At 39.4% G+C, this 19,529-nt stretch overlaps 1 protein-coding gene across 4 annotated transcripts in view; it reads left to right on the top strand.

Annotated features, from left to right (window-relative positions):
- Positions 1–1,423: 1,423 nt before the first annotated feature.
- GPR155 (G protein-coupled receptor 155) overlaps positions 1,424–19,529 on the top strand; it is a 40,675-nt gene continuing 22,569 nt past the window's right edge. Inside the window, exons 1-4 of one of the 4 annotated variants that reach the window (XM_075180605.1) lie at positions 1,425–1,690; positions 3,329–3,461; positions 6,551–7,051; positions 10,502–10,901. In XM_075180605.1, coding sequence (XP_075036706.1) covers positions 6,613–7,051; positions 10,502–10,901 — 839 coding nt within the window. In that variant the 5' untranslated portion in view covers positions 1,425–1,690; positions 3,329–3,461; positions 6,551–6,612. Of the gene's footprint in view, positions 1,691–1,788; positions 1,805–3,328; positions 3,462–6,550; positions 7,052–10,501; positions 10,902–19,529 lie in introns of those variants that run through there. The other 3 variants (XM_075180606.1, XM_075180607.1, XM_075180604.1) reach the window with 3 other exon arrangements.

Below are 19,529 nucleotides of genomic sequence, written 5' to 3' on the forward strand. Positions count from 1 at the left end.
CATATAAAGTCTGTGGAGCAGCTTATAGAGCATCTCCGTGTGGTTCAAACACTTCGACAGTCGATGGGCAATCTGATAAATTCTATTCCATTGATACGGTTCAAATTCCCGGCCAAGATCTCTCTCCCAGGCTAATTGTGAGGGGGCCTTCACCGCCTGCTGACTTATGTTGAGGTGAGTGTACCAGATGGAGATAGCTGCTTTGTTGGTTCCAGTTGAGAGTCTGGAAAAAAAGAGTGCTGAAGGCTGTTGTAAGGGAGTGTCTTGTGTGCACACTGAATGTAACCAATGCCTCACTTGGAGATATTTATAGAAATCTTGGTTAGGGATTTGGAATTTTTTCCCTCAAATCAGAGAAAGATAATAGCAATGTGTCAGAGTGAAGCTTTTTGACATTAGTAATGCCCCTTGAACACCACAAGGATAGATTTAAATTAGGTATGAGTTTAGCTAAAGCAAGGATAGAGAGATTAGAGGTAGGAAGGGAGACAAAATTAGATGTCTTTTATTTATATAGCGCCACTAATTCCGCAGCGCTGTACAGAGAACTCATTCACATCAGTCCCTGCCCCATTGGAGCTTACAGTCTAAATTCCCTAACATACACACACAGACAGAGAGAGAGAGAGAGAGAGACTAGGGTCAATTTTGATAGCAGCCAATTAACCTACTACTATGTTTTTGGAGTGTGTGAGGAAACCCACACAAACACAGGGAGAACATACAAACTCTACACAGATAAGTTCATGGTCGGGAATTGAACTCATGACCCCAGCACTGTGAGGCAGAAGTCTCACTGATGCAACTAAACTATGCAAACATTTTTGGATACCAGAGTTATGAACTTATTTTTTCCAAATCCGTTCTCTGTACAGCGCTGCAGAATTAGTGGCGCTATATAAATAATTGATGATGATGATTCCCTAAATACTTGATAGTTGTCAGTAAAGATATACACAAACATGTCAATGAAGGTCTAGAAACCATAAACTGCACACGATGCTTGTTGTTATACATTGAGAACACTTTTATGATACATTACCATATACTCTTATTATTTAGGCTTTAGAATAATTGTTTATTGAAAATTAGTATTTACTATACAAAAAATGCTATTGGCAAATTTACTAAACATGTTATGACAAGGATGGTAAATACGCAGCAAAGTGTCCCTCCCTCTAAAACATGTTACAATGTTGGCAACTATAATGGTCAGCTTTAAATGCGTGACACGATATGACGCGACCATCAGCCTCACCACTACTACTGACCACAAGTATAATAAACCATCTACAAATACATCACTACATGACCGCTGCTGAAGAAACCATCTCGTCATTGGCTATCGCTAACGTCAATCATCCAACTCATGCGTTTCATTTGTGGGCTCTGCCAGACCATGTGCCCGAACTATTCTTCTCCCATTGGCTGCACGGCTGAAGTGCCGCAGGCAATATTGATTGGTTGAGAGCTGTTTTTTTTTTGTCCAATTCACTGGTTATGGCCCGGCTGATCACACGTGACGTCAGATACGGGTTCTCTCACTGGATGACGGAATCATCGCAGTAGAAGTTACGCAACTCTTAAGGTCATTGGAGAGCCGTGAATGTGTGGCCCTAACCAGGACGAGCCTGTTGGAGTGATGGAGAAGAGTAATGAGCCTCCTTGGTGACGGCTGCCAGTAAAACAGGTGAGCACTGTAGTTTACAGACCGGTGGTATGTTTGGTAGGGGCTCTCAGAGGGGCCCTTACGTCACACGAGAACCACGTGATGCGACTGCAGATTGACATGTCAGGCTGACAGGTCTGTATATACAATGTATTATTATTCACAGCAAAGTCACTGGGCAGCCAGGCTGACATGATATCGTTATAACAGTATTTGACTCTTTCAGCATTGCGTGCAGAAGTGTACCCATTCCCTGCAGCCTGTCTGACCGAGCAGTGCGCACTGGGCTTCTTGCCTGTTTGTTATGGCAGTGCATGCTGATAAAAAACAAACGGTGCCTTAAGGCAGAATATATGCAGTACATACTAGATTCCATTGCAGAGGCATGTGGAAGAACAGCATTTAGACTTAAAGGACAAATCTAACCAACACTTTGAAATTTAATATATCAATCATATACTAGGAAGGGAAGGGCTGCCAAATGTTGGCCTGGGGGGGGCAAGACCCGACTCGACTCGACTCGGCAGCCTATTTTAAAGGAAAAAAAATGCAAATGACCCAGGCCAAGGTAGCCCACAATGGGAACAGTCCGGGAGGCATATACCCGCCTCCCTCACTCAGCCCAGCTAGCCCCTGCATTTAGGTAAAATGTCTTTGATTTTTCGCTGTAGGTGTGTTGAAAAGCAAATTGAATATATTTTCCCCCATTATCAGAAACGGCACAAGTACCTCCCACAACCAGATCTAGAATTTTATTTTAAGGGGGGCGATTTAGTCCCCGCCCCTTTCTTGACGGCTAAGGCTGCCTGCGGCTGCACACTATGTGCAGGTCCGTTCGGCAGAGACAGGCAGGTAGAGTGTGCTGGCCGGCTGCTCTGATTGTCACAATCAGAGCGGCCGGGCAGATCGCCCCCCACCTGGATCCGCCACTGCCCACAAATTTCATACATTGTCCCTCAAGTGCTACCAACAGTTCATGTTTTAAAGATCTCTTTATCATGGTCTGTAATTATCCCACCAGTTTCCACAGACAGAAAATCTTGAAAACATGACCTGTTGGTTAGCTGTTGAGGACTGGGTTTGAGCACGTCTGGTCTATGTATTTGTATACGCATCTACTCATCTGCAGTTTGTACTGAGCATTTCTGTTCCATAGAAGATTGAAAGCCATTGACTCTCTGGTATTCTTTACTTATTTCCTGCGCTCCTTTGACAGTGCTCTCTAGTTGGTGTTGTTGGCTTGTGAACTTTATGCTGTACCCACGCTTTTTTTTTTATTATTATTATTATTGTGCATCCATCTCATATGCCCAACTGACAATGCAGCTATAAACCTCTGGAGAGACTGTGAATCATGGTCACTGAGGTGTTATTCCACAGTGGCATGTGTTGTTTTTAATTTATTTTTTTATAAATATGTAGTATATTACATATATTATTTAGCTGACATGCACAAAATGAAGAGAGCTATGATACATCGGCCAATAGAACTCACTACTCTATTTAGCTAAACTGGCTGCTTCTAGTGGCATACGAGCAGTGATATTGTCTCAGCCAGTTCTCACTAGTTCTGTTCCTACAGAGGGTTGGTGCGGTGTGTTTATATAGCAAGATCTAGCATTTGTTGGTCTTTTTCCTTTTGTGCTTATGTCTCCCTAGCTGGATTCCTGGAAGATGCCCCCATTTTTTCCCAGGGCACTTCCCAGTTCAAATCAATTAAGCTAACCAACTTTAATGGTGGTGGAGGGGATGTGCGAGTGATAGGATCAATCGGAAGCTGCAACTCTAGAAGGTCAGTCTGCAATACAGATGTAGAACATTAAAACTTCCTTTGCAGTATATCTTCATATATTTCTTCAGTCAGCATACACAGAGAATATTGTATACCATGATAAATGTTTTCTATGCATAATATAATAGAAGAAGCTACTCATTCTTTAAACCAAAAGAGAGGTAAGGAGAGAGTACTAAAGAGTGGTTTGCAGTGGTCCAAATGGGATGACAAAATTGTTGAACAGAATTTGTGAGATGCAGGAAGGTCTATAGATCCCCTTGCTCACACATCCCCCTCCTCCACCATTAAAGTTGGTTAGTGTAATAGTTGAACTGGTGGTGCCCTGGGGAAAAATGGGTGGCAAGAAAGAATACAGTAAAAATGTGGTTCGATCAGATGATTCTGACCAACTTGCCCCTCTTTCCTATTTTAAATACAAGTGCAGAATAGTGTTTTCATATTTTATGTACCTAGTTAATCATGTATTGTTAAAGAAAAATTTGGTTGCACAACAGTTATTTACTTGTATAATTGTATGTTCTTGTTGACCATTTAAATAAGGAATTTTATAAATAAAAAGTGGGAACTGTATTTTATTGTATTTAAATGAATGGCTGGATATCTCTGGTTAATCACCTAATTAAAAAGTTGCTTACAAAATGCTACTATATTTATTTGTGCCGCCAACACCCCTTTTCATTGACCATTAATAGCTTATTTTGTTTATCCATATTGTGTGTGTGTGTGTGTGTGTGTGTGTGTGTGTATAGGAAATGCAGCTACCTACCCAGCTTAAACTTTGCCAAATGGATAAATGTAGACTGTTTATATAAATAGAGAGAGATATTTGATACACTTCTTTATGATGTTTTATTTGATAAAAAATATTTGACAGTGGTGAACAATGCTTATGTGTGATGTTATAATTACGATGTTCTTATCTAAACTGGTTTGCTCTGGATAAAAATGTGCAAGTTTACTAGAACAGGGCTTTTATCATGAAAATGTGTTACAGAAGACACCTTTTGAATTCTGATCAGTTAGCTGCTGCTACTGGCTGTGTAAAGCTATGTACAGGCTAGCGTTGAAAACCCAAGCTCATTGAAGTGTAAGTAATAACCTCTTTTCAGGGGAGCTTTGAAACGCATTTCAAGAACGTTTGTCAGAAATTACGTGTGTACAGGTTCATCACATTACTTTTTGGAGACTTGGCGTCAGAGCGTTTACTAAGCTTTGTTGATGCCTTGCTTTATGTCATTGCCTTTGTGTAGGAGCCTTAAGTGTCATATCAGTGTGTCAGATCACCAAACTGCCGTATAAGTATTGGGAAACCTCTTTAAGGCTACATATATACTGGTGTTAAGGGTCTGCATCTAATCTGCATTTCTAACATAAGTTAAGCACATGTAAACCAGTGGCGGATCCAGGGGGGGGGGGGGGGGGGGGGGCGATCGGGGCGATCGCCCCCCCCTACCAGGGGCTTGCTGCCAACAGCTGCACACTGTGCAGGTCCGTTCAGCAGGGACAGTATGCTGCCCGGCTGCTCTGATTGTGTTTTAAACACAATCAGAGCAGCAGGACAGCACACTTTCACTGCTGAACGGACCTGCACATACTGTGCAGCCGCCGGCAGCCTTAGAACACAGAAAGGGGGCGGGGCCTAAATCGCGCCCCCTAAAATCGCCCGGGGTAGGACAAATGTCTGGGTCCGCCCCTGATGTAAACTGATGTGAAAATTAAAATGATTGTATCAAATGCAACAGTACATTTCGGTTTTTATGTACTTTGTGCTGCAGTACTTTTTTTTTAGCTCATATGTTTATTTTTTTACGTTTCTTGTTCTGTTTCAGTGCATCAACATGGTTAAAAACTTACATTTAAGCAGATTTTAAACACAATGAGATGCGTTTACATGTGTTTAAGCTTGAAAGAGATAACAACTTTTGTTTTGTCACAGACACTTGATTAAAATATGCAGAGTAAATGCAATGACCCCACCTTAGAATTACATGCCACCGGGGCTTGTGGCAGCATTTCATGGCAGTCAGGGCCTGCTGGAATATGTAGTTCCATAAAAATACTTTAGTAGTAACCCCCGCCCCCATGAACTTGAGCTTAAGGATACTTAGACCCAAAGGCCTCTGGTCTTGTGTTCATTCCATGGTTTGTTGAACTGCGTTTCACAAACAAATTATTGATCCCTATCCCAGATGGACAGTATCCATTTCTGTATCCATGTGATCTGTGTGGTAAATTGCAGGTCACAAGGATATGGGACCTTAGGGGAGTATAGTTTGTTTGTGGTATAGTAACAAACTCATTAGATAATAATAATGGTCACATGCTCCCAGATATTACCCAATCTATGTAATGCATAGCGGTGATGCAGAAACAACCATATGCAGTATTCACTCTGAGTTCTGCTAGGTAGGCTTGAAGTCTTTAGATACAGATAGAGCACATTTCCTTATAACTATTGCCAAGCCATGGAGTCCCCCAAAGTATGGCAATCCGGCTGTAATAACCCCACCCCCTCTCATCTATTTCCGTGGTCGCACAGCGGGAAGGGCGTGATTAACAAGCCGTGTGAATGGCGTTTAAGTGCGCTGCCCACCTAAAAGAAATGTGCTCCATCTGTAGATTATTGATGTAAAGTTACATTTAAAATCAACCTACACCTGTCGTCAACATCTATAGCCCATTAATCTAGTTCCTCCGGAATAGTAGATAATTGTCACTCTAACTTGTATCTTTTCACACATGTGTGAAATCGCTAAAGAAAGTTATATGATGGTATTTAATTTAATCATACTGTAGATTTGACTCCTGGAACACAACACTTTGCATGATCAAATCCGCAAACCTCTTGATATCTGTTTTATAACGTGATCTCTTAAAATGGGGAACTAAAACTTTGTGAGAAGAGAATAAAAAATAAATTTCAGATGGTGACCTATTTGTGAACATGTTAAGCGGATCATTGCCATGATTGTAACCCTATGCAATGAGTTATATGTCATTTATCAATATTAAGAGCTTTTCAGATTTCAATGCCATCATTTTTTTTACTCGCCACTCTTTGTGATCTGCATTTTTCTTTTTATTAGGTCATTATGGATCTGCATCTTAGAAACCGACATTAAAATTGAAAAACAGAAAAAAATATAATATGGAGCTGCTGTGGAAGAACTTGTCTTCTGTCAATATGACTGACACATTGGTTGATCAAGCAAACACCACAAATGGGAGTCCCACGATGTCCATAAACAGGTTATTTCCGGCTCTCCTGGAATGTTTTGGCATCATCTTGTGCGGCTATATTGCCGGGAGAGCCAACGTGATAACTCCCACTCAGGCAAAAGGACTAGGCAACTATGTTTCCCGTTTTGCACTTCCCGCGCTGCTGTTCAAAAATATGGTGGTCCTGGATTTCTCCGACGTCAATTGGTCCTTCCTGTATAGCATCCTGATTGCCAAAGCTTCCGTCTTCATAATAGTATGCGTATTAACTTTACTAGTGGCAAGTCCACAAACTCGATACAGCAAAGCCGGCCTTTTCCCTATATTTGCAACTCAAAGCAATGATTTTGCACTTGGCTATCCCATAGGTAAGTAGCTTTGTTTTAATTTAATGAAAAACTGTATTTAACAATTATTCCTTTCATGTTATGTTCAATTAGAAACCAACACCCTTAATAACTGTTCAGTCACTAAAGTAACGCTACTAAAGGACATCTTAGCCGGAAGTTTATTTGTATTTTAAAAGCTGCTGCTGCAGTTCTGTAATCTATAGTATCCATATTGGATCTATTATCCAGAAATTCCTTCTTCAGAAAAGGAAAAAATAAACATCTAATTTCTGCTTTTCTGTAATAATGTCAGACACACACAGACATGATCACTGAGAGTTTCCTTTTATAGTCACTGTGAGGAACACTGCAGGAAAACTTGGAGAAGAGGAATACCAGTGACAATAAGTAAAGGCTGGTAAGTTTTACAATATAATTTAGTCTCCAGCCTTCTGAACAATAGATGCCATACTTATTTATGGTGGTGTGTGTGTTTGTTTTTTGTTTTTTTGAACTTGAGTTACTATTTCTGGGTGCCACAAATTGGGACTTTTTTTGGTGTAGTGTATTTGTACAAAAGTAACAAAGTTTCTGTCATGTAGTAACACTTTTATATTTATATTTGTAACAGGATTCTGTTTCATATTAGACCAACCAGCACATTTAGGTTTAGTAATTTTTATTACTCGTGTATACTCTTATTATACCCATAGGCAAAATGATGGGGGAGGGGGGGGGGGGGTTCCTAGTGCCTGGAAACCCCCCTCCAAGCCTGGGGCACTGTATAATTGAGGTGGCTGGACCCTGCTCCCACTTCACAAAGCTCTGCTTGAAAAGGAAGAGCTTCGTGCACCTAACAGTGGTGCACGAAGCATTGCCCATGTATATTATGGGGATAGGGAGAGTTGGAGAGCAGCCAAGCACTGTCTAAAATTATAGCCCCGTCCCCATGCATGCTGGTCACGCCCACTGACGGCGTGGTGTGGAAACCCCCCTCTACAAATCCTGCGTTTGCCCCTGATACCAACAGCTTGTACAGGGGTACAAAACTGAAGGCATGGTAATAATTGCATTAGACTTTAATTGATGTCTTTCAACAGTTGTCCTGCTTATGAGATATGGGAGACATGGAAAATAATTTTACAAATTCTATAGTACAATTTGTCCTTCCATTTTGTAGGTGAGGTGTTAAAAGCAGGAAAAAAATATATAATTATGCAGAATGTTTTTGCCAGCCAACATCCCCCTCTATCTCTGCCTCCAATAAGATATTGTGTAGATGCAGTGACATCCTCCAGCTCGAAAATAAAGTACTTAATATTAAAGGATTCTAATCCTATATTTTGTTTTTATATTTGTCTAGTGTAAATACTACAGCACTGAATGTATAGCAACATTCTTGTTATACTTTTTTTTTATCTTGCTAGCAAGTCTGCATAGCTCACCATCTAGTTCAACTATTTGCTTTATTTTCCTCAGAATTTCTTTATCTCCTTCCATGGCTCTTCTGTCATTTTAATTGAGGTGTGATATTGTCACAATACAATATGTTGTGGGTGTGGCCTAATCTCAAGGGATATGTGTAACATTCATACTGTTGGATAGAACATCATTGGGGTGTGGCCAGGTCCAGAAAGGTGCACAAATTAGTGGTGCTTTTCCATTCACACTTTTATTTTTGATTTTTCTCGTTCACATGAAAAAAAAAATTGGTCTTGTTGTAGTTGTCTACAAGCCTATTTGACATATGGTATTCTATTTAAAGTACAACCGTTGACTGCAATCTATTTGCTTTGTATCTGTCATGCTGTTAGTTCTTCAGAAATGAATAGCCTTCGTTGCTTTTAGTTATTGCTTCAGTCTACAAAACGGCTGCCTCCACTATGTGCAGGTGATGACTGTTTTTAATTTATACTGCACCTAGTGTGAGCGATAATCCCTCATTTAAACAGCCTCACGATATTTAACTTTCAAAAGACAAGCCATAATATACACTTTAAATTGTGAGGTTTTATTATTATTATCGTTTATTTGTAGGGCGCCACAAGGTTTCCGCAGCGCCGCACACAGTACAAACAGTAGACTATACAGTAGACTATACAGGGTAGAACAGTACAGAACAATAAACACAAAGTACCAGTACTTCAGAAACTCCGGGAGGGCAGATACAGTAGAGACGTAGCAGAAGAACAGGTATGGAGACTGGAGGGAAGAGGGCCCTGCTCATTCGAGCTTACATGCTAAGGGAGGTTAAACAAAGTCAGGCAAAAAAGGGAGCCAGTGAATCAAAGGGGAGAGAGATGAGGGGTCAAGGGAGGATAAGCAGAAGAGATGAGAGGTTAAATGGATGGTTGGTAGGCCTTGAGGAACAGGTGAGTTTTAAGTGCCCGTTTGAAGGAGCACAGATTGGGAGAGAGACGGATGAAGCAAGGGAGGTCGTTCCAGTGAAGGGGGGCAGCACGGGAGAAGTCTTTGATTCGAGAGTGGAAAGAGGTGATCAGTGTGGAGGAGAGGCGGCTATCATTGGCCGAGCGCAGGGAGCGGGGCAGGAGTGTGAATGGAGAGGAGGTTAGAGATATAAGGGGCAGTAGACTGGGAGAGAGCCTTGTAAGTGGTGGTAAGGAGTTTAAAAAGGATTCTGTAGGGGAAGGGGAGCCAGTGTAAGGCGAGACAGAGTGGAGAGGCAGAGGAGGAGCGGCGTGAGAGGAAGATGAGTCTTGCAGCCAGATTAAGTATAGAGCGGAGGGGGGCGAGGTGGGAGTGGGGGGGGCCAGTAAGGAGAAGGTTGCAGTAATCGAGGCGGGAGATGATGAGAGCATGGATGATAGTTTTGGTGGCATCCTGAGAGAGAAAGGGACGGATGCGGGCAATATTACGGAGTTGGAAGCGACAGGCTTGGGTGAGGGATTGAATGTGGGGGGCAAAAGAGAGAGAGGAGTCAAGAGTGACACCCAGGCAGCGGAGTTGGGTGACAGAGGAGATAGGGGAGTTATTGACAACGATAGAGAGGTCGTGGTGGGATGGGTGTCTGGGCGGGGGAAATTTGTTTTATTTGTTTTGTTTTGCCATTTTATTCATAAACAGTAACAACATACTTGCCAACTCCGGGAGACTCCCGAAATTCCGGTCAGTCTCCCGGACTCCCGCGAGAGCTGGCATTTCTCCCACTTCCCGCAATTCCGTTGTAAAAAATAACACTATTCACCGAGAATCGTGTCATTTTGGCCCCACCCCCGCGACAAAATGTTATTTTACTCGTGGGGCGGGGCAAAAGAGGCGCCCCGTCCCCCTCCCACCTATTAGTCACGCCCCTCTCCTGGACGTTTGAGTAACAATATAGCCCCAAAATGCAAACTATAGTAAATAAGTGAGATAGGTGATAAAGACAAAGCTATTTATGAACACATTTGTAACCAGAAAGTCCTTGTCTGATGTAGAAATATTTTTCTACAGTCTGTGACTAATGCATTTGTTTGTATTTTCTTTTAGTTGATGCCTTGTACCAAACCACATATCCTAAATACCTCCAGTACATATACTTGGTGGCACCTGTGTCTCTCATGATGTTGAATCCATTGGGTTTTGTTTTCTGTGAGATCCAAAAATGGAGGGACAATCCGAACACTTCACAAGGCAAATTCAAGATCTTGGGACTTGCACTCCTCCGTGTCTTCCAAAATCCCATTGTCTTTATGGTGTTTATAGGTATTGCCTTTAACTTTGCACTTGGTCAGAAGATTCCTGTCTACTTGGAGAATTTTCTGGATGGTCTTGCCAGCTCATTTTCTGGCTCAGCTTTATTTTATCTGGGTCTTACGATGGTCGGACAGACTAGAAAACTCAAGAAATTTTCTTTTGTCGCACTGCTGTTACTTATCACTGCGAAGCTGTGAGTATGATTTATGGGCATTTTGTTCACCAATATGGCAAGTGTTTTTTTATTTTTTTATTACTATATTGTAAAACATTGTATCTGTTTGCCAAGTTAATCAGCTGTGTTGTCTTGTTCAGCACATTCCTTCTGGCTTGCAATGCCGATACTTTAAATGGGCCCATAAACCGTGATTGAGGTGGATGAGTACTCTGGCTGGCATTGTAGGTCGGAAAATGTATCGTAGTATTGACAGAAATATATGTAAATGTTCGCAAATGTTGACAGATTTTGAGAACAAGTTTAACGAGGTTTATTTTGTATTTGGTAAAATATGGCTTGACTAGTATGCAAAGAATGCACTGTTCTACATACTTGCCTTATATTCATTTTTTGATGGAGATTTTTAGCCAGGCCTTCTCGTCCAAGATAAATACCTGACCTCATAAATGCTCTACAGAATGAATGGTCACAAATTTCTACAGAAACACTCCAACATCTTGTGGAAAGGCTTCCAAGAAGAGTGGAAGCTGTTATCGCTGCTAAAGGGAGACCAACTCCATATTAAAGTATATGTATTTGAATACAATGTCATTACAATACCTGTTGGTGTAATGGTCAAGCGTCCGAATACTTTTGTCCATATAGTGTATGATGGTTGCCAGTAGCTCATGGTATTTCTACAGTGACAAGTCCATCTTTAAAGTCTCCACCTTCCTCCGTCTCCCCTCTATCCAAACTTGCCATATCATCCATCGGCAGCTACACAAAAAAGCAACTGGCTGCTTTAATATTGGTGGTTGATAATGCTTCTGCCGTACAGTAGCCACACACACTTTTACCACCAACAATTGCTATTCAACTACCTTATGTGTCAATTATCCCCCACACCTCTGAGATTGTAAGCTGATATGGGCTGAGCCATCTTCTCCTGTTTCCTGTTATCGTTTAACCTCCCCCTCCCGCCCTTCCCCTCCTGCAAAATTATTTAAACTCTGTGGCTTAGTGGTTAGCACTTCTGCCTCACAGGACTGGGGTCATGAGTTTGTATGTTCACCCCATGCTTGCGTAGATTTATTATGGGCGCTCCAGTTTCCTCCCAAGAGTTGAGGTCTTGTCCCTATACTTATAAAAAGAGGCATTTTGCACATTTCAGTTGCACTTCTTCTGGGCAGTCTTTGACCAATGTAATAAACTTGTGAACACCCTAATGTCCCTTCCCTCTCATGATGATTTTGAGACCTAAATTTAAGCTAAAACAAACTAATATTTTACAAGAAAAACTGTAAACTTTGAATAAATGGTGTGGTCTTTAAAATAGTAATAGGTTAGACTTTGATGTGATGTATTTATTGTTTTCATGATGAGCATTTTTTTTGTTTTTTAAAGAACAAACAGTCAACCTGACAATCTATACGTAGATTGTTTTCATAGTGTTCCCAAACACCATTCCAGTGCCATGTGCTTAGCAGATAAGTACTTGTGCATATAGGTAATCGCTGCAGGTTCACCGCTTATTGGGCCTGATTCATTAAGGGAAGTAAGTTAAAAAAAATAAAAATGTCATCAGGACATAACCATGTTACAATGCAAGGGGTACAAATTAGTTTATTATTTTGCACATAAGTTAAATACTGGCTAGCACACAAATACTTGATAACTTTTTATGTTTACTCTGAAATTTAAAGTTGATCATGCCCTACCCCAACTATAAATCTACCATCATATTTTAAATGTAGCTCCCTCTCCAATGCAACATGGTTTTACCAAGGTGCAAAGTTCCTTTTTTTTTTTTTTCTTTTATGAACCAGGCCCACTGTGTGTTTCTGCAGTATATAGTTATTTTTAATATCTCAAGTTCAGCAGATATGCTAACAGAGAACATACTCTTTCCTCTATCATGTGCATTTTCCTGTTCTTCTTTGTTCCTGTTTTCTTATTTTGCTTAACTAAGCAGTTGGCTTTGTTCTGGGTGAGACCCATGCCCTATATTCCTACACTATTGCACAGCAGTACTTTTCCTGGCCTTCATTATTCCTATGAGATTTGGAAGAGAGATAAAGGTGCAGTCACAGTTTGTAATAAGTAGTGATCATCTTCATCTGAAGTTAATGGTTGTATATACAGGACCTGCTTCTTTCTGCTCTGTCCACCACTAACCATTTCTTAGTATATTTTACTATAGGCAAAACTCTAGGGCTTGCCAAGTATGTAGGCATCGCAAATACTAGCGAGATACTACCCACGAGTGTAGCTTGCTCAATTTGGAAATAATCCATAATCTAACAAAAAATTATTATTTTTTTTTTTAAAGTATTCAAGTCGTGTAAGGGAAGGAAATGCAAGATACAGTGGAAGAAATGTTATATGATTTGTAGGTTAGGTCTTTTAAGACACAGTACAGTACTTTACAGCATTAGCACAAAATGCTGATTTTGTGTAAAATCAATTGTCTGTCTAATGTGAATAAAAGAGTTTGCGTTTAACAACCAAATGCACCTTGAAATCACTCCAATGTAAAACCATACACCAGTTATAATAATGATTAAAAATATAAAAGAGTGAGACAGTTGAAGCGCTTATGGCTCCCCTAGTGATTACATATAATTGTATTATGTGATAATACACTGGGACCAGAAATAAAATTATAATTAAATGAAAAAAAGAAGATACTGACACAACAGGATTGGACAATGTATTAGTCCAGGATAGTCATGTAAATAAAATAAGCATCCAAAATAGTATAATACATTCTGTTCAGCTTATTCAATACACACACTGTGAAAACACGATAAACAACTGAATAAGAGATCATCTTGTGAAAATGATAATTCTCCACTTTGTGCTTCGATAGGTAATCATCAGACCTGCTCCCCCCTAGTGGTATTGGGCTCACCAGAGTTATATCTTAGTCATGCCTTTTTGCAGTGTATAGGGGTCTCCTTGATAGACTCGGCCCTCTCACAATTCAGATTGCTTTTATAGTAGGAAAATTGGGGAAAAAAGGGGGGGGGGAGAGGAAAGAATGTAGTGTGATATGTTATTAAAGGATAAATGTTTTAATTTATAAAAATATTCCACTCACATTTAATAACAAGATAGAATTTCACATCAAATATCCAATATCAAATGTACAAAATACTCCTACCATCGAAATTAGGATAATCTAATCAGGCAGTATGAGAGGTCTGGGATTCTCCCTGGCATGAGATGATACAGGATGATCAGAGTCAAAGATGGTGGTTCTGGAAGTTGGTTCTTATAACAATACCTGTTTCATCTTAAAGTCTTTTTCAAGGTGGATTAGATGTATAGTCTCCTTGACCAATGAATTCTTGCACATCAATAACCAATAGGAATCAATTTTTCACTTTTATAGTTTAAATAAACCCACATTCTTAAATGTACACTTAATGCCATCTCAGGATATTACTATAGATTTTGAAGTAAGATTGAGATTGTTACCCAAACAATTGTGATGCATAATTAAAGTTTTATAATTAACATTGGAAATGAAAAACGCCCAATCTTCTTTGGGCTTTCATTCTTTTATTATCGAAGTACCTGGAAGTATTACCTCACTTCTGCTAGTTCCGATATGCTTTCCATCGGACTAACCGGAAGTAGGAAATTATCTCACTTCCTGTAGTTCCGATATACACTAAACTCAACATAATACACTATATGGACAGAAATATTTGGCCACATCTGTTAATTATTAAATTGAGGTGTTTCATTCAGATCTGTTGCCAGATATGTATAAAATCAAGCACCTAGCCATGCAGTCTCCATTTGCAAACATTTGTGATACAGAATGGTTCGTTCTGAAGAACTCGGTGACTTCAAGCGTGGTACTGTGTGATAGGATGCCACCTTTGCAATAAGACTGTTCGTGAAATTTCATCCCTTCTGGATATTACACGGCCAACTGTAAGTGATATTAGAAAGTAGAAGCGTTTTGGAACAGCAACTGAGCCACGAAGCGAAAGAAAACGTAAAATCACAGAGCGGGGTCAACGACTGCTAAGGTGCATGATGCGTAAAAGTTGCCAATGCTCTGCTGATTCCATAGCTGAAGAGTTTCGAGCTTCCACTGACATTAGTGTAAGCACAAAAATTATGCGGCATGAGCTTATTGGAATGGGTTTCCCTGTCCGAGCAGCTGCATGCAAGCCTCACATCACCAAGACCAATGCCAAGTGTCGGATGAAGTGGTGTAAAGCACACCGACTGGACTGTGGAGCAGTGGAAACGTACTGTGGAGTGATGAATCACTCTTCAGATGGGCGAGTCTGAGTTTGGTGTTTGCTGGGAGACCGTTACTTACCTGTATTTGAAAAAAAAAAAGTGATATCCGTCACTGTTGGTGTAATGATCAAGCATCTGAATACTCTTGTCCATATAGTGGACTTCCGGCTTGTCTTCCACCTATGGATTCTAAATGTAGCAATAGTGTACAGGAATAGTCCCTGTGGGGGCATGAATATACTTAATGCAAAATAAAGATCTTGCATAAATTGACCATTATATCGACAGTACAATACAGCTAATGTTGTATAATGGATAAACCAATATGATATTATGAATTGTACACAAACATAAGACAAATATTATAAGCTATAATAGATAGCAATACATAAAAAAAAAAAGTGTTTAATAACATAGCTATAATTCAACCGCTTAGGTCCAGTTTGATTTAATCTACTTACATTTATATATAGAACTATTATTTATTAGTTATTAACGTTTTGTCTCTTATACTAAATAACTTCTAATCAATGGGAGATATATATATATATATATATATATATATATATATATATATATATATATATATATATATATATATATATATATATACCCGTGCATGATACTCATGCATTCTAGTCAAATCAAGCTACTTCAGGTGTTAAAAAGGTTCTTGTCATGCATTTGGGGCTAGGCCAGTCCTCCTCAGGGGAAGAGCGTTACTTCCCGACGTAAGCGCCCTTTTTTAACGTGGTTTTGTCCACATGTCACCACCTCATCATTTTTCTCCATCACCTCATCCTTCATCTTTATCGCCACATCTATCCAGATGTCTATCCAGACAAAGGGATCTCTCTCAGCGGTCCTGAGTATCACACTCCTCTCGCTCTGTCACCCCCGGCAACCACCAACCACTCCCACCTGTCACTTCTCCTTCAAGAAATATATATATTTTTTTTAAATCTTTATAAACACTTTTAACAATTAACAAATTAAAAACATCTTAGTATACCAAATTTCAGCCCTTTCTGAGTTGGTTTTTTTTCACACACACTAAGGGGCATATTCAATTAGCTTTCGGATTCGCGGTAACGCGCCGGAACAGCCACAAAACGTAATACACGTTACCGCAATAACGTGGATTTTCGTTCGCAGCCCATAGGGTTGCGAACGAAAATCCGCGTTAATGCGGTACTGTAACACCCGCAAGAACGCGCACTTTTCGCGGTAACGCGCGTTACCGCAAATCCGAAAGCTAATTGAATATGCCCCTAAGAATTTAGTAGGTCAGTGTATAACTCCGCCCAGCAGGTGGCGCTGCAGCTTGTTGTTTTTTTTCCCCACACACAGACACACGCCACCAGGCTTTTATATAGTAGATTTTATATATATATATATATTTCTATGAAAAAAGTTTCAAACAGACAGTGGCGCTCAGTTCAGAATTGTAAGTCACTTGTCAATAGTCCATATCCACCATAATCACTTCCTCCATCCGAGGTGCCAGTCTTCCTTCAAAGTTTCGAACGGTGCCTCGAATAATCAAATCTAGGAAATTACAAGCAGAAGGAAAAAGGGCGCCTAATAGAGTAGTATCTTCCGGGAGGTGATCCCCAAAAGGCCCGTAGGTGAAATATATATCCATACCAGATACTGAAGTATTAACGCTCATCCGCTTTATTAAACATATAAAATGCACACTCACATGTCAAACAAGAAATAATAGGCTTATCTGTATCTCATAATGATGATCTCCAGTGGTGGTCTGTGGACAGTTGCCACTACGGTGGGTCAAAAACACAGGTGCACCAATTGCTGATAAGGAGAGCACATTAGAGATGAGGACTTTTAGTATCATAATCTCAATGCGTTTCATCTTAGACTTCATCAGGAGGGTAAATAATGTGTCCCATAATGAGATCTTATATAGCGGTGGTGCCCGCCATTTTGCACATGCGCATTGTCTACTGCATGTGCGCGGCTTGTGAGTATCGCTTACCGTTAGCGATAGCTCTGCTATTGGTAGAGCTTTAGTCATCATACTTCGGCTGAATAATGGATAACTATAAAAAGAGAAATAATGACTTCTGGCTCAATATATATGGTATGCTTGGTTCTATAGCGTCGGCCATTTTCCTTTAGGGCTCAAAGTGGATAACAATGTATTAAATCAGGCTGCGGCGGCCATATTTAGAAAAGGCTAGTATATTATGTATGGCATTTGATAATATGCACCAAGCACCCAATTATTATACAAAACCTGTGACACTGATACCAAGGATTATATGATAGTTACAATAAATATAAATAAAACTAGATCTAAAACATAATAAAGTATTAAAAATACATAAACAAATATAAAAATACAAATATAAAATGCTTTAAAAAATATTCAAAGCAAAAAATATAGATTAAAAAAATGACAATAGGTAAAAATTATTGTTGATGACCTAATGCTAATAGGAATGGAACACAGTAAAATAAACACATATGTAACTCTCAGTATTAAGAATACCACAATAGGAATGGAACACACTAAAATATCCTATATAAACACATATATAACTCCTAGTATTAAGAATAATAAGAAATTTCATATAACCTAGGAATATAAAAAGATCTCAGCAGAAATCCATAAAATCAAGAATGTGAAAAACACAATTTAAAGCTACATAAGCCATATGAAACAACCTAAAAGGCCAACCAATATTGCAGTGAATTACTATGGTCATTAAGGAGTGTCAAAGAAAAGGAGCAATCTCATAGCCCTCGTTAAAGCCATGTAGAGTCAAAGTATTGAGTTGAAAGATCCAAAGCATTTCTTTTGGGGACAATTTTATTTGGATATCCCCACCTTTTGGACCCAACTGAACATGTTCGATTGCCTTAAATGTGATATGACTGGGATCTGCGTTATGTTATTGCTATAAAATGCTTGGAAACCGAATGGCTTTCAATTTTATTTTTTATGTTACGGATATGTTCCTGAATCCTTAGTTTAAGTGGGCGTTTTGTCTTGACCACATATTTCAGACCCCATGAACACTCTAATAAATAGATCACAGATATTGTCTGACAGTTCATAAATTGTTTGATGTTGAATTTTGTACTGTTGTCATAGTTATAGAAAATCTTTTTTTTTCACTACTTACAAATTTGCAGACATTGCAATGATTACATTTGTTAAATCCATTCAAATCCAGGAATGTTTTCCTAGTAATCTCTTTATTATCTTTCATCATACTGGCAGTTAGGGTGTCTGTGAGATTTTTGCTTTTTCGAAAAATAATTTCAGGTTTCTCAGGTAGGACGTCCATTCTTAAGATATCTCAATGCTAACCGATTGATGCTCTAATTGTGTGTTCCTCACAATTGTAGTTGGTGATGAAGGGGACTCTGTCTTTTTTTTTTCTGGTTTAGTTTGTTGTAACAAACTAGATTGTTCCACCCCATTAATTTTGGTAATCTCATCATTGATAAGTGTGTCTGGATAACCTCTATTTTGTAAACCTTGGGGATAGATAGATAGATAGATAGATAACTGTTCATTGCATTGTAATTCATTACTACAGTTTCTTTTTATTCTGTGGAACTGCGAATAGGGAATATTATTCTTCCATTTTTTAATGTGGTCACTATTATAGTGGAGGTAGCTGTTTGTGTCTACCGTTTTTATGTAATTCTTATGGGCATATTCAATTAGCTTTCCGGTTCGCGGTAACGCGCATTACCGCGAATCCTGCCCAGTATTGCCGTTAATATGGTACCGCATTAACGTAGATTTTCGTACGCAACCCTATGGGCTGCGAACGAAAATCCACGTTATTGCAGTACCGTGGATTGACTTTGCGGGCTGTTCCGGCGCGATCCCGCAAACCGGAAAGCTAATTGAATATGCCCCTTAGATTCTACTTTAGTATTTATACCTGTAAGAACCAAGTCACGGTACACTATACTGGTAGCATTATGGTTCACTGTGAATTTTGAATTATAATTATTAGAACCAATGTATCATAGAACATTTTCAATAGATTACTCACGCCTTCCCATACCATTAATATATCTTCAATATATCTTTTATATAACTTAATATGTTTAGAATAAGGGTTTGGGTTTAGGATAAACTCTTTCTCTCAGCATTCCATAAACAAGTTTGCGAAATAGTCCCCATGGCTGTGCCACACACCTGAAGATAATGTGTCCAAAAATTTAAAATAGTTGTGAGTTAGAATAAATAAAATCAATTCACAAATAAAATCTTTATGCTCTGGGGTGAGAGAGGGGTCTGTATCTAGTAAACATCTACAAGCACTAATCCCTGTTTGGTGTTCCACAGCTGTATACAGGGATTGAACATCTATAGTCAGCCATATGTAATTCGTACAAAATTCTCAAAAA

The sequence above is a fragment of the Mixophyes fleayi genome, chromosome 7 (assembly GCF_038048845.1).
Source record: "Mixophyes fleayi isolate aMixFle1 chromosome 7, aMixFle1.hap1, whole genome shotgun sequence".
NCBI classification, from domain to species: domain Eukaryota; kingdom Metazoa; phylum Chordata; class Amphibia; order Anura; family Limnodynastidae; genus Mixophyes; species Mixophyes fleayi.